Consider the following 13759-nt stretch of genomic DNA (forward strand, 5'->3'; position numbering starts at 1 on the left):
CAACACTTCCCCATTTCCCCAGAAGCCTTACATGTGCCTGTACAAGTCACATTTGGACAGCAACAAGTGCTTGAGATAGTTACAGCTTACAGTGGATATCGACCTAGAAGCTGCCTTGCATGGAATCAGATCACTGAACTGTTGAGCTCAGTACTGTCTACGCTACTTGGTAACACCACTCCAGGCTTTCAGATGGGACATTCCCAGCTCTTTCTGGAGATGGTAGGTATTGAACCTGTCCAAGTTATTTGTTGTTTCCTGTAGTTAAATAAAACCACATGCAGATGGCTGTAGAATTTATTTACTTGATTAACATGGTATTGACAAAATAGAAGTTAACCAGCAGCAAGATATTTGCTTGATGAACATTGATTATATAAAGGTTTGACAATTTAATAGAAATTAGTGAGAATTTAAACAAAAAAAAAGTTTAAATACTGCCAGAAAATATAAAATGTATGTAACAGGCAAAGGAAAATGCTTTATGCACACACAACCGTCATCTGACCAGTCCCCATAAATTCTTTTCTTCAAGGTTTAAAAAAATCTGTTCTCTGTAACATATATCAAAGCGTTATTTGTACAAAATAAAATCACGGCCAATGATTCATAAGCAGTGCAATAGGCAAAGAAAACCACACCAAACAAAATAAATAATGCAGACTAGAAACTACGGTAAATAAGCTATAAAGCACCCTGTGGAATCTGTTCTACATTACTGAGACGACCAATTCAATTAAACTGGGCTTTTAAAAATGGGTGCTGCTGAAATACAAACGTTACCAAAACAATTTGTTGCTGGCAACAGAAAATGATCAAGCAAAAGGAAGCAGCTCTCCATCAGGAATTGTTGGAGGACATCTGAATAGCTTGAACTTGTCTACAAAGAGAGGAGTATATTATTACCTGATTAAGTAAGCCACATTGTCCAACAGCTTTAATTACTCAGAAGTTCACAAATATGCTCACCATGTCCCATTGTCCTTTGGAAAGAATGATGAGCCACAGTCCGCCTCCTGAGCTTGGAGTTAAGGATTTGTCTCAGTAGTCACACTATACTTCAGAGTAGCTTAGGGTGCCCCAAAATCACTGCATCACTCTCACGGATGATCAACCATTCCCTTCCTAGCCTCAATCCTTAGAAGTGGGTAGTTGCTTCTCTGTGTCATGCTGTATCCTAGGCATTCCACATGCACCAGAAGCACAGTGCAACTTCTGTGACAATCCTGGAGAAATTCCCATGCTTCTCAGGGGCACAGTACAATGGCACAGGTGATTTCCCACCACCTTTCTAGCTCCAGGAGGAGGTCAGAGTTCTTTGTGTTGCACTGTACTTGAAAGTACTCTGCATCTCAGAAGAACAGTACATCAAAAATAAGCTCCAGCCCCTTTCCAAGTTTAGCAACCACCAATTGGGGGTTGGCTATTAAGTGAAAATGTGTGGGTCCCTGTTAAATTATCAAAGCATTATCCACAAACATATGAATAAACTTTAAAAATATATGAACAGAGTCTGCATTACGAGGTGCTTACTATTTACTTATACGGTGCTTGTATTCTCACCTGTAAGGAACATACATTTCCTAGTTAATTAGTCCTATACTTAAGTGCATTGCCAAGGTTTAACAGATCTTTGTGGGTAACTTTCATTTATGGGGCTGTGCTCATCAATCTTTGCATCGCAGCTTTACGTATAGTTCCATACAGCTTTAAAAATGTCAAATGAGAATGAGAACATGCTGAATAACACTAATGTTTTGCCCTTGGAGACTTTCCATCCACTCAGGACAAATCTACTTTGTAAAGCTCCACTGCTCATAATCTGTACCAAAAGCACAAGCAAGAGTAAGTAAAAAGATAGAAATTACAATGGAGAGCAAAGAAATTCACAAAGCAAGTAAATTTATGGTTATGGGTTGGAACTGATTCTGACCCAAGAGCCACTTCACACATTTATCTTTCACCAGCACAGTGGAAAAAATGTGAACACTATTATGAATGATAGTTGCATTTATCTATTTTGTTGCTGTCAACTGTGCCTTCCCAACGTGTGTGTGTGTGTGTGTGTGTGTGTGTACAGCAAAATAGAAACGAGCATGATCTGCACATGACACATACATAGACATGTGCAGCCTTTTAAATAAGCCCATACAACTTATTAACAGGCTAGTTTTTTTAAAAAAATCCAGGCTACAAGGCTAGTTGCTTACATTTTCAAGTTGGCTGCAGAGGAAAGGAAGATCCCTTCTCTAGAGTCAATACTAGGAAAAAGGCCTTCTGTCAAGTGGTATGGTGAAAAAGGAACAGAGCAATCCAACCCTCTCCCACCAGCATCTATACAACTGGCGGGAAATTCTACTGCCTATGGCTACCAGGAAGAGTGGCCAATTACAAGGCTGGGTATGTAGGCTTTCCCCCTACACTAAGGGTAGTGAAATGAAACGCATGAAGTAGCCCTTAGGAAGAAAACACATGAGAGAATTTCCAAGACTTCTCCAGACCCAACTGTTTGAAAATAAAACTTCCCAGCGAGTCATTTATTGTCACCTGATGCCAGTATCTGACGTCGCAAAGTAACAGCTGTGCTGCACCCTCTTCCCCATCTCAAATTGCTTGGTCCTTCCAAATAACCTGAGCCTGATAGGCAGAAGCCACAGCTAGGGAGGAGACAAAATGTCTCCAGGGTGTAAAAGACAACCTATTTACAGAATATACATGCCTCAGATTTACAGTAAGTTGCACAGTCCTGGCTTTGCCCCAGGTGGTCTCCTGAATACCTTAGGAATCCAATTAAATTGGTGTTTCCTTTCGCTCCTTGCTTGGCGATGGCTTCACTGGCTCCTTGATTGCCTTTGGCTGCTCTTTCGCTGCTTTTGTCTCCGGGACAGTCTCTCTTGGCGGCTGCGGCTGGGGCTGCTGCTGGGATGCGCCTGCCCGTTTCTCAAGCTCCTCTTCTTCCTGCACCTGCTGCTCCGATTTTGCTCGCTGCATCTGCAAGAGCCGGAGCTGCACTCGCAATTCAATGATGGCCTCTCGCTCTTCATGAATCGCTTGGTTCAGATGGTTGTTCTTAATCTTTATCCAGCACAAGAGGGAGGGAGGGGGGAGGGTCACTTCAGCTACAAACAGCTACTTATGCGGCTAATGAATCGTTAATAGAGCATCACACAATGTAACTTTTCCTTGGAAGGGGCACAAGTATGTTCATGGGAGAAGGGTTAGAAATGAGGCGTGTGGAAAATCCAGCCCAGGAGGATCTGGGTATTTATAACCACAGGAGAATAAACAGTGACACAAGATGCTGCTAACTCCCTCTCCACTAGAGAAGGTTCTTGCAGTAATCACAAGTTTAAAATTGTGGGTCTTTCCTCCCTAGCATTCACTGGGAAATTACATTTGTTTATACAGTTTGCATTTTCACTTTACTCTGAGCTTCTGTGTGCCCACAAGTATTACAAAAATGACGGTAACATGGTGGCTTTGAATGTGAGGTGCAAATCCCTAGTTCAGATTGTACAAGAAGTGAAATCCCAGGTTCAGTGGGACTTACTCTCAGAATAGTTAGTGCAGGGTTGACTTAGCTGAGTCACTGTCTCTTAGCCTCACTCTTCCACCTGCAATATGGAGGCAACAGTGACCTACCTTAGAGGTTGCTGAATGGATTACAGAGATAATACGGTGGAACCTTGGTTCTCGAACTTAATCCGTTCCAGGAGTCCATTCGACTCCTGAAACTGTTTGAAAACCAAGCGGAAGCTGTGTCAGATGTTTGGCTTCTGAAAAACGTTCACAAACCGGAACACTCACAATTTGGGAGCCAATTTGTTTAGGAGCCAAGCCATTTGAAAACCAAGGTATGACTGTATGTAGCAAGGTATGAAGCACTCGGAGTACTCTAAATCATTTTTATTTTAAAACGTCAGTAGTTAATAACATTAAGACCTTTTATATTGTAACATGTAGGGAGCAAAAACCCTATTTAGGAAATTCTGCAGGTTAAGTTATTTTGGATGCTTTACATCAGGTAGTTGATTCATATTTGTAATTCTGTATTGTTCAACTAAGTTAATTGTTTAATTAATTTGTTAGCATTCAAATTTTCCACAAGGAAACATGCTTTGGAAGAAATGCATAGGAAGCCAGAGGATTATTTGCAGCTCCCAAGCTTGAAAAATTCCTGATTTCTGCATTGGTTTTGAGGTAGTAACAAAGCAAGATATAATCCAGAGACCTCATCAACAACTCGAAAAAATTCCCATCTAAGATTTAGCTTCAGAGAAGAATTTTGTATTTCCAGTTCATTCAGTGATTCTTTGGCAACAGTCTCTCTCACGTGTTTTTATGTAGTTTTTGTGATTTCACATATCTATGTATTATTGTTACTATATAAAGTAACTAAAATAAATGCATATAATACAATCGTTTCCATTAGTAATGGAGATTATGTAACTTGTGCAGTTTCCTTGCCAGTGCTGGGAAGACCAGCAGAGAAGGTGTATTAAAGATTACAAAAGCAACACTAGGAAGGGCAAGAGTCATAATTTGCAATATAAATGTGGCAATAGTACAATATAATTTAATCTTTTAAGTGTCCACCCTTCCACATTTTTAATTATAATTTTAATATTTATTAAGTTACATAAGATAGTCAAGTTATTGTAAAATATAATAAAGCAATTAAGAATGTTTTTAGATCTGAAGACACACCCAGTATTTGAAAATGTCTATTCTATACTTGTCAAACTAGTAAGGCAGCAATTCAGTTGAAATGTATCACTAGTCCTAAGAACATACTGTATATGTAGCTCCAATATTGTTTTTCTATTTCCCAAGCTAAAGCAATGGAAACTAGTAAAAAGGAGTTAACCACTATATCTGCCCACCCCCCTGAAAATTGCCAGCACTGTAGCAGAACTACATATATTCAAGACATTTTCAATGAAAACAACCTCATGCCTGCCAAAAACAGGTTGTGATTCATTAGGTGACAGAATGAGGCGTATCAGAGGCTGTGTTTCCAGATGACATACACAGACCTGCCATAAATATTCTGATCCTTCTCCTGATTAAACCTCTCAGCTCTACAAAAAGTTCAATGAATAAATATTTTGCAGTAGTGCAGTCTCACCTCCAGTTCTTCATTCTGCCTCTGCAAGTCTTCCAAGATTATTTGTAGCTCTTCCTCATCTTCGCTCTCACTCTCACTTTCAGAAGAATATTCTTCGGTTTCGCTTCGACCATGCTGCCGACTAAAATAGATGAACACGTTTGGGGTTTTTTAAGCATACTTCTCGGTTTGCCTAGATTGCTATACAGCATTAATCAATTGCCACATAATGGACATGAACTGGAGCACAAATACATGTTTACTGTATGGTATACTGAGGGATGCGGGTGGCGCTGTAGGTAAAACCACAGTGCCTAGGACTTGCCGATCGTATGGTCGGTGGTTCGAATCCCCACGGCGGGGTGAGCTCCCGTTGTTCGGTCCCAGCTCCTGCCACCTAGCAGTTCGAAAGCACCCTTAAAGTGCAAGTAGATAAATAGATACCGCTTTATAGCGGGAAGGTAAACGGCGTTTCCGTGTGCTGCGCTGGTGCCGGCTCGCCAGAGCAGCTTCGTCACGCTGGCCATGTGACCCGGAAGTGTCTGCGGACGGTGCCGGCTCCTGGCCTCTAGAGTGAGATGAGCGCATAACCCTAGAGTCTGTCAAGACTGGCCCTACGGGCGGGGCTACCTTTACTTTTATACTGTATATGGAGAAGTGTGACTAAACATATACTTTCAAATATTACACTTAGAACACTTTTCAAGAAGCTACTTACAGAACCACTAAAACATAGAACCACTTCTGCTAATATGGTAAAATTCAACAGCCTGTTAAGTTTACTGGATTTTACTAAGATTGAAGCCAAAGTGTAGTGTTAGGATGATGTAGTCAAAAATAGCCAAAGGGTGCAATATAATTATCCTTCCATCACACTCCAGTATGAGCATATTGATTTAAAAATATTATTTTAGAATTCAGAAAGCTTGATTCCAGAGAGGTTGTTACCTTTGAATTTCTGCTATTTCTGCTTGGAGGCGATCTATTTCCTCTTTTTCGGTGGCAATTTGCCTGCGCAAAAACTGCTCCATTGCCAGCAGCTCTTCTTGTTCTGTCAAAATCTCGTTCTCCTGCAAAAGATTAGATTACTTAAGCCATTGGTTTATGGATCAGGGATATTACACTGCAATTGCTACCCTTCCTTTCTTGACTAAACACATGAACTATAGCTTCTAAAGCTGTTGGGCAGGGGGTGGAAAAGGGAAGAGATGGTTAGGATGCTGACTGGGAAAGAAAGCATAAAACTCGCCGTGCCAAGACATCTCCCCATATAATTTTCCAGACCAAGGCATTTATCTCACCAACTGCACAACTTTATGGGAGGAAGTTCAATATACTGTTTGTTCTTTAGTGTACAAAACCACCATTTAGGAAGCTCTACTTCCTCTTCTGATTCCTAACCACTTGAATGCTCTCAGCTCCAGTGGAAAACTGAAGCACTACATCCCACAGAAATCCTGAATAAGCAAATGTGGGACGGCCTGGTGGAGTTTGGGCTGTACCGCATGATTTAAGCTTGACTTACCATAGTTACAGTATTTTGATAACCTTGCCCTGGACCACAATTTTCTCTTTTAATGAAGATAGGATTGGGACATAGGAAGAATAAATGGGGAGGTGGGTGTTACTTGGGCACCTAAGGGACTGTTTTGGGGTGCATGACCAGAAATTTAAAAAAACCAAGGATGGTAAAGAATGGACATGGGATTCCTACAGGTAGCTGAGGAACAAGCAGTATTAGTAGGAATGGCCAGTGTAGTGCCAGAAATTGCAGGGGCTGCTGGAAGGCAGCAATTCATTAAATTAATCCATACAGCAACTACCGAAAGGGCATCCTGTTATCCTGAATTAACAACACTTCTGTAACAACTTTGTTAACTCAGAAGCCAGTGGTTGAAATCACTGTCTTCCCCATCCACTCCCAAATAGTGAGGATCCCAGGGGTCTGAGCTAAGAAGGGTCCATTTTGGGATGAGCAAGCAGTTACACCAGCCTCATCAGGTGCTCATCAAGGTCACCACAAACAAAATGAGCATCTGGAACTAAGCATGACATCTTTCTAGCCATCCCTGCCCCACCTTTCAGATGCTCAATAAGATTAATTAGAATGCACCTACAGTGAGGGGGGGGGGGAAGAGTATTTGATCCCCTGCTAAATTTGCCCATTTGCCCTCTGACAAAGAAATGACCAGTCCATAATTTTAATGGTAAGTTTATTGTAGCTGTGAGAGACAGAATAACAACAGGAAAATCCCCAGAAACCAAGAAGACAAAAGTCAGAGATTGATGTGCATTATAATGAGTGAAATAAGTATTTGATCTATCTATCAACCAGCCAGATGTCAGGCTACCTGGTATCTTCACTGTATGTAACGAGCTGAAATTAGAAGCACCTGCTGTAAGGGAGAGGTCTTACCTGTAATCCCAGCTCGTTACAGTACCTGTACAAAAGACACCTGTTGATAGAAGCAATCAATCCAGCAGATTCCAAAGTAGCTACCATGACCAAGACCAAAGAGCTGTCCAAGGATGTCAGGGACAAGATTGTAGACTTGCACAAGGCTGGACTGGGCTACAAGACTATTGCCAAGCAGCTTGGTGAGAAGGTGATAACAGCTCGTGCAATAATTGGCAAATGGAAGAAACACAAAATAACTGTCAACCTCCCTTGGTCTGGGGCTCCATGCAAGATTTCATCTCGTGAAGTTGCAATCATCATGAGAATGGTGATGAAGCAGCCCAGAACTACACGGGGGGAATTTGTCAATGATCTCAGGGGAGCTGGCACCATAGTCACCATGAAAACAGTGGGTAACACACTATGCCATGAAGGACTGAGGTTTTGCAGAGACCGCAAGGTCCCCTTGCTTAAGACAGCACATGTACAGGCCCGTCTGCAGTTTGCCCATGCACATCTGAATGACCCAGAGGAGAATTGGGTGAAAGTGTTGTGGTCAGATGAGTCCAAAATCAAGCTCTTTGGCATCAACTCAACTCGCCATGTTTGGAGGAGGAGGAATGCTGCCTATGACCCCAAGAACACCATCCCCACCGTCAAACATGGAGGGGGGCATATTATGCTTTGGGGGTGTTTTTCTGCTAAGGGGACAGGACACCTTCACCGCATTGAAGGGATGATTGTCAAATCTTGGGTGAGCACCTCCTTCCCTCAGCCAGGGCATTGAAAATGGGTCGAGGGTGGGTATTCCAGCATGACAATGACCCAAAACACACGGCCAAGGCAACACAGGAGTGGCTCAAGAAGCAGCACATGAAGGTCCTGGGGTGGCCTAGCCAGTCTCCAGACCTTAATCCCATTGAAAATCTGTGGAGGGAGCTGAAGGTTCGAGTAGCTGACTTTTGTCTTCTGGGTTTCTGGGGGTTTTCCTGTTGTTATTCTGTCTCTCACAGCTACAATAAACCTACCATTAAAATTATGGACTGGTCATTTCTTCATCAGAGGGCAAACGGGCAAATTTAGCAGAGGATCAAATACTTTCCCCCCTCACTGTATAAATTAAAGTTTCGTTAAAGTAACAAAGAATTCTTAAAGTATCAAAGAATTCTTTAAATATGAATGTCCGTTTCTCTCCAAGTCAGTTTGGCAACAGTTAAATGTTACCTTAATGAATAGTGAAAAGGGGAAGAAGAAGAGGAAGAAAAATAAAAAATAGTGCATTCAACATCAGAAACTACCTGAGCGAGCAGAATATTAATAACTTCTTCATTCTCATTCATTTCCTCTTTGGAAACATCCTCCTTTGAAAGGCTGGCAATCTCTCGTGCAATCTTTGTTTCACACTCCTGCATTGAAAAAATCTTGATTAATGGCCACTGCCAAACATAGCCATATGGTTAAATGAAACTGTATCTAAACAGGAGCTCACAGAGGTTTTTGTGCTGTTATTATACTGAGAAAATATCTAAAGTTTTCAAACTTCCTGAAGTAGCATTAGTGGGTCAGGTTAATCACTTGCTTTCCCTTCTAGGACAGATGGCGGTTAAATCTGTGCAGCTGCTTTTGATTCTCTGTGAACAAGCAGACTGTGGGTTCCCCCAGCAGACAGATCAGTTGATTTATGCACTGTGGCAAGCAGACATTTTCACATACCTGAAGATATCGTGATTAACCACACAAAAGGCATCGGCCAATAAAGCCCAAGGCAATTACAACAAAAGTCTGAAAGGTAACCTTGTCAGGAGCTCAAACACCAAACTGTGAAACTGAGAGCCAGAAACTGTAAGCGTCCCAAGAGAAGAGCAGTCATCTAATGCAACATTTCTATTCCATGCCTTTGCAACAGAAACTCAGCACGGTTTAGAAGTGAAATATCAGGAATACACACAATTTTATCATTATCAGATACCAGGCCATTCATTATTACAGGATAGGCTACCAAGGATCCCAATAATGAGATCCTGGAATTCAACCACTGTTGATGTGCAGCAGTGCCCAGTGTTTTAAGGAACTTGAATCCCTGCCTCTGATGCTGTGTTAAGTAAGGACAACTATGCTGGACGGCAATGGTCAAAGGGAGCCTCTTATTTAAGGATGGGGAAAAGAAGTAATATGCTGTGAGACATTTTGATCCATCAGAACTATGAACTATAAACAATCCTGCACTAGACTAGTTAAAAGCCTCCATAGCAGAAAGGAAGAACAGCTCTGTCTCCCCTGTCAGGGATTGCATGGTATTTTGATTAAGACAATGTTAGCTACTATTTCTATCACCAAAGCAAAAAACCAAATGAGGCAGCTTAGAAATTATGAGAGTACTCTTCCGGTAAAATTCGTGTGGGTTACATACAAAGAAACTCACTTGTCTTTTAGCTTCTCTTAGCTTCCTTTTGAGAGCAGTCAAAATTCTTTGCACCTCCCATAATCTCTCCTCTTTGGATAAATCTTTGATCCCCGCCTGTAGGTCTCGGTGTAAACAATTCAACAGGAATTCCTAGTAAAACACACACCATATTCAGCAATATTATTCACTTTCTAAGCTTAATTTTTTTTTAAGCACATAAGAAGAGCCTGTTGGATCAGGCCAGCAGCCCATCCAGCATCCTGATATCACAATGGCAAACGAGATGTCTATGGGAAGCCCAAAACCAAGATCTGAATGCAATAGTAGTCTACCCACTTGTGAGTCCCAGAATAGCATTCAGAAGCATAGTGGAGGCAGAACATAGCCATTGTGAGTAGTAGCTGCTGACAGCTGGTGTAAACCTGCCCTGTTATTCCCCTGCCCCCAACACACAATTGTCTACAACGGGAGGGGAAGCTTGAGGCTCCTTCATTTTTAGTTCTTACTTTCCAGTCAAAAAATTCTGGAGCCTTCTTCACCACCTCTTTTATTAAAGTAGGAGAAGCAACTCTGTAGTTGAGATGTATCACATCCTATGTTAAAACCCAAACTTATTTCTTATAAAATGAAGATAATTTCTCCTGTATTATTATTTGTCTGGTCAGTATGAAATTTGCCCTGTTTCAATATAATAATTCAACTGAAAGAGCCAAGAAAACTACAAGTGCACCAACCTGTCTTCTAATTTCTTCTTTGATGCTTTCCTGTGTTTCAGGCAATGCTGGCATTGTTGCCATGTTAGACCAGCGTAGAGGCTTTGTCACCCGTTTCAGAATCACATTTCCAAAGAACTCTTGAACATGTGTGAAAAACACATACAAGACACGGTTGCTGATCTGAAAAGACGTAACAGTCAAATTACTACTTTTGACCTTCCTCTCTAATCATTTGGTCTGCAAACATCCACAGCATAGATGCTAAATAATTCTTAACAGACCTAAGATATTCCTTCCTGTAACTTCCTGAACAGGCTAAAGACGCAGAGATCATGTTTAAAAATAATTAGCTGTTGAAATGTAATCATGTTAAAATCTAATGTAATCATGTTAAAACTGCGTTGTTTCCCCTAAAAAAAAAATCACACAACTATCTGGGCGGAAATGTAATGGTCGACTCTTTGATCCTAAACAAGTTACTCATTTATGTCAATTGTAACCATCAGCAAATAAGAATTAAGTTCCAAATTGGCTTTAATAACAACTCCAGGCTGTTGCTACTGTTAACTCCCTAACTGTCAAGGCTCCAAAGGAATCTAGTAAATGTGTTTTTTGTTTAAACGTTGGGGTCTGACCATTTGCCACCTTCAGGCAAAGAGAAATTTTCATCCAGGAAAGGCTGAGTAAATGATCTTACAATTTTATTTTGTTTTACTTTTTACTTTGAACTTTTGGCTTGACCTGCCTTTAAGAGTAATGTGGAGTGTTCTGCTCTGCAATAGCAGTACATTTTCTTCCAGTGTAACATGATTGAAATCAATATTTGAGTTCATCTCCACTAGCCTGATATGGGAGGGGTTCTGAGAAGAGGCCAAGGATGGACTAAATGACAGGTAGTTGTAGAACAGTAGAAGAATCCACAAAGGAAAGTTGCAAAAACCTTTCTGACAATCTTTCCTTTGTTCTTTTCACCATGATTTGGCTTTACGATAAAACGGCACCATTGGACTTCTCTTATTTAGGCAATACCAACTGCATTGTAACACCAGTTGCTCTAGTACTACAAAACAAAAGGGAAGAAGACTCTGGACTCTACCAATGGGAGGCTGCACCCCCTGCTCCCAGGAAGAACACCATGGCAAACAGAAGATTAATTCATTGATCAGAGAAGGAACGGCTGCTCCAATGCTTGCTTGCTTCTCCCTTTCCCATTCCTTTTATGAGATGTATATGAGATGTTGTGTCTGCCTTATCTTTAATACACATATAGGCTTAGAAAATCTTAGGAGCTTTGGAAGTGTAAAATAACAGCAATACTATTATTCAACATGTTAATATAAATGGATTATGAAGGTGACGTGTCAAACGTGCACTTCTGACCGCCTAATCCGAATGCCCCAGTTTGATGCTCTTACATAACAGAAAACCAGAGACATCCATCCAGTCTGTTCCTACAAACTTCCTAAAATTGACTAGGCAAGAGCAGGGTTTTTTAAATAAAGACCCTGTGCTGTTAGCCTTCTTTGTTACGTCTAAGCACTAGGAAATGGATCCCAGAGAAAGTGTTAACTTTATGTCTTGCAATCCCAAAAATGTCAGAACTCTTAATAAGCAAAATATTTGCTAAAATTTTATACTGTCAATTTCAGAATCTCCAGCTGGGTTAAAACATTGATTTATATCCTCTCTATGAAGTCTTAGTACTTTGTAGTACTTTGTATACCTGCAACATTTTAAAAAGTGCCTTTTTAACTCCCTACCTATAATAAGAATATTCAAAGCATAAAGTATTTTTTATCACTTGTCATTTTAAAAAACACAAGGAAGTATACACTGAGAAGAGATACTACTGTTCATGGCCTTGAAAACTGATTTGTTTTGGAATCTAGCTGTCACATTAGTTTCCATAAAAAATCTGGAGTCTAGAAATATATGACTTCAACTGAACTTAATCCTACATATATAACAAGATATGACAGGGTAATACCATGTTGCATTCATTTTATGTTGGCTGCTAAGAAGGGAGATGGAGCAAAGCAAAGACATCAAAGAACATTGCCTAATCCACATGCTCAAAAGGCTTCACTCTCATTGGATTACATAAAAATGGCAGTGATATGAAAAAAACAAATATTACCCAGACTTCAATTCTCAACTGGGAATAATTGAAATTCAAAGATATAATGGAATAAATTTAAACAACAAAAAGTATAACACTATCAAATGATTTGATTTTTGTCTTGACTTTAGTTGATACATTGCACAAAAGGAGTTTCAACCGGAATATCTTGTTTAGCACTTGAACAACTGGTTTGACAGCATCATTATTCAGTAATAAAATTAAAATGAGATTACTGTAATTACTCATTCTGGAAGGAGATCAACATATGTGATCTAAATTTGGAGATGCGAAGGTAGCAGGTGGTTAAGCCCTCAGTACCTAGCAAAAGTCCAGGTTCTAGTGCTTTTATACTGATATATGTAAATTAACATATGACTAACAGTGTAGCCCTTGTGTACTCAAAAGTTAGTTCACTTTGTTCAATGGGACTTAATACCTAGAAAGTATATTTTCTGCAACCCTTTCTCATGCCTGCATGGCCAAAGGTTAAAAATGCCAACCATTTGGGATGCCAAAGACAGTGGCCTCTGATTTCAAAAATATCCAAGATTGTAAAGACATTACTAAATACATCAAAGAAAGGATGGCTGTTTTAAGCTTCAAAATCTCAAAAGTTGCTGCTGCTTGGTAAAGCTGGGTTTCGTTTGCATAATTTTCTTTCCCTACAATGCTAATTGAGAGAACAGAAGTAATGAATAGAGAGCCATTAAAACATTGCAGGAAGAATGGTAAATTATGTATAACTTTAGGGTATGTCAAATAAACCCTCAACCAAAACAAAGATCCATTCTGTTCTAGACCTTGGGAGGCTGGGGAGGAGGACACAAAGAGAACTAACACAGTCCCAGTTTAGGAGTGTCTAACGTGGCTCCCTTGCCTGAACACGATCTGGAACGATGGGCTCTGAAGTTACCATTTTACTGTACACCTGCTCTCTGATAGTTGCAGATTGGTCTGGATTATGTAAGAGGGTGACTGGGTACTACCAGAAGGTCATTAAGTTTGATTTGTT

At 40.4% G+C, this 13759-nt stretch overlaps 1 protein-coding gene across 2 annotated transcripts in view; it reads right to left on the reverse strand.

Moving 5' to 3' along the window:
- Window positions 1-283: 283 nt before the first annotated feature.
- RALBP1 (ralA binding protein 1) overlaps window positions 284-13759 on the reverse strand; it is a 29541-nt gene continuing 16065 nt past the window's right edge. For both annotated transcript variants that reach the window (XM_081205607.1, XM_081205608.1), the window contains 6 exons: window positions 10644-10805; window positions 9928-10059; window positions 8804-8911; window positions 6056-6177; window positions 5129-5249; window positions 284-3075 (listed from right to left, as the gene is read on the reverse strand). In XM_081205607.1, the coding sequence (XP_081061733.1) occupies window positions 2791-3075; window positions 5129-5249; window positions 6056-6177; window positions 8804-8911; window positions 9928-10059; window positions 10644-10805 (930 nt within the window). In that variant the 3' untranslated portion in view covers window positions 284-2790. The remainder of the gene's footprint in view (window positions 3076-5128; window positions 5250-6055; window positions 6178-8803; window positions 8912-9927; window positions 10060-10643; window positions 10806-13759) is intronic.

This window comes from Podarcis bocagei (genome assembly GCF_964188305.1).
Source record: "Podarcis bocagei genome assembly, chromosome: 8".
NCBI classification, from domain to species: Eukaryota; Metazoa; Chordata; class Lepidosauria; order Squamata; family Lacertidae; genus Podarcis; species Podarcis bocagei.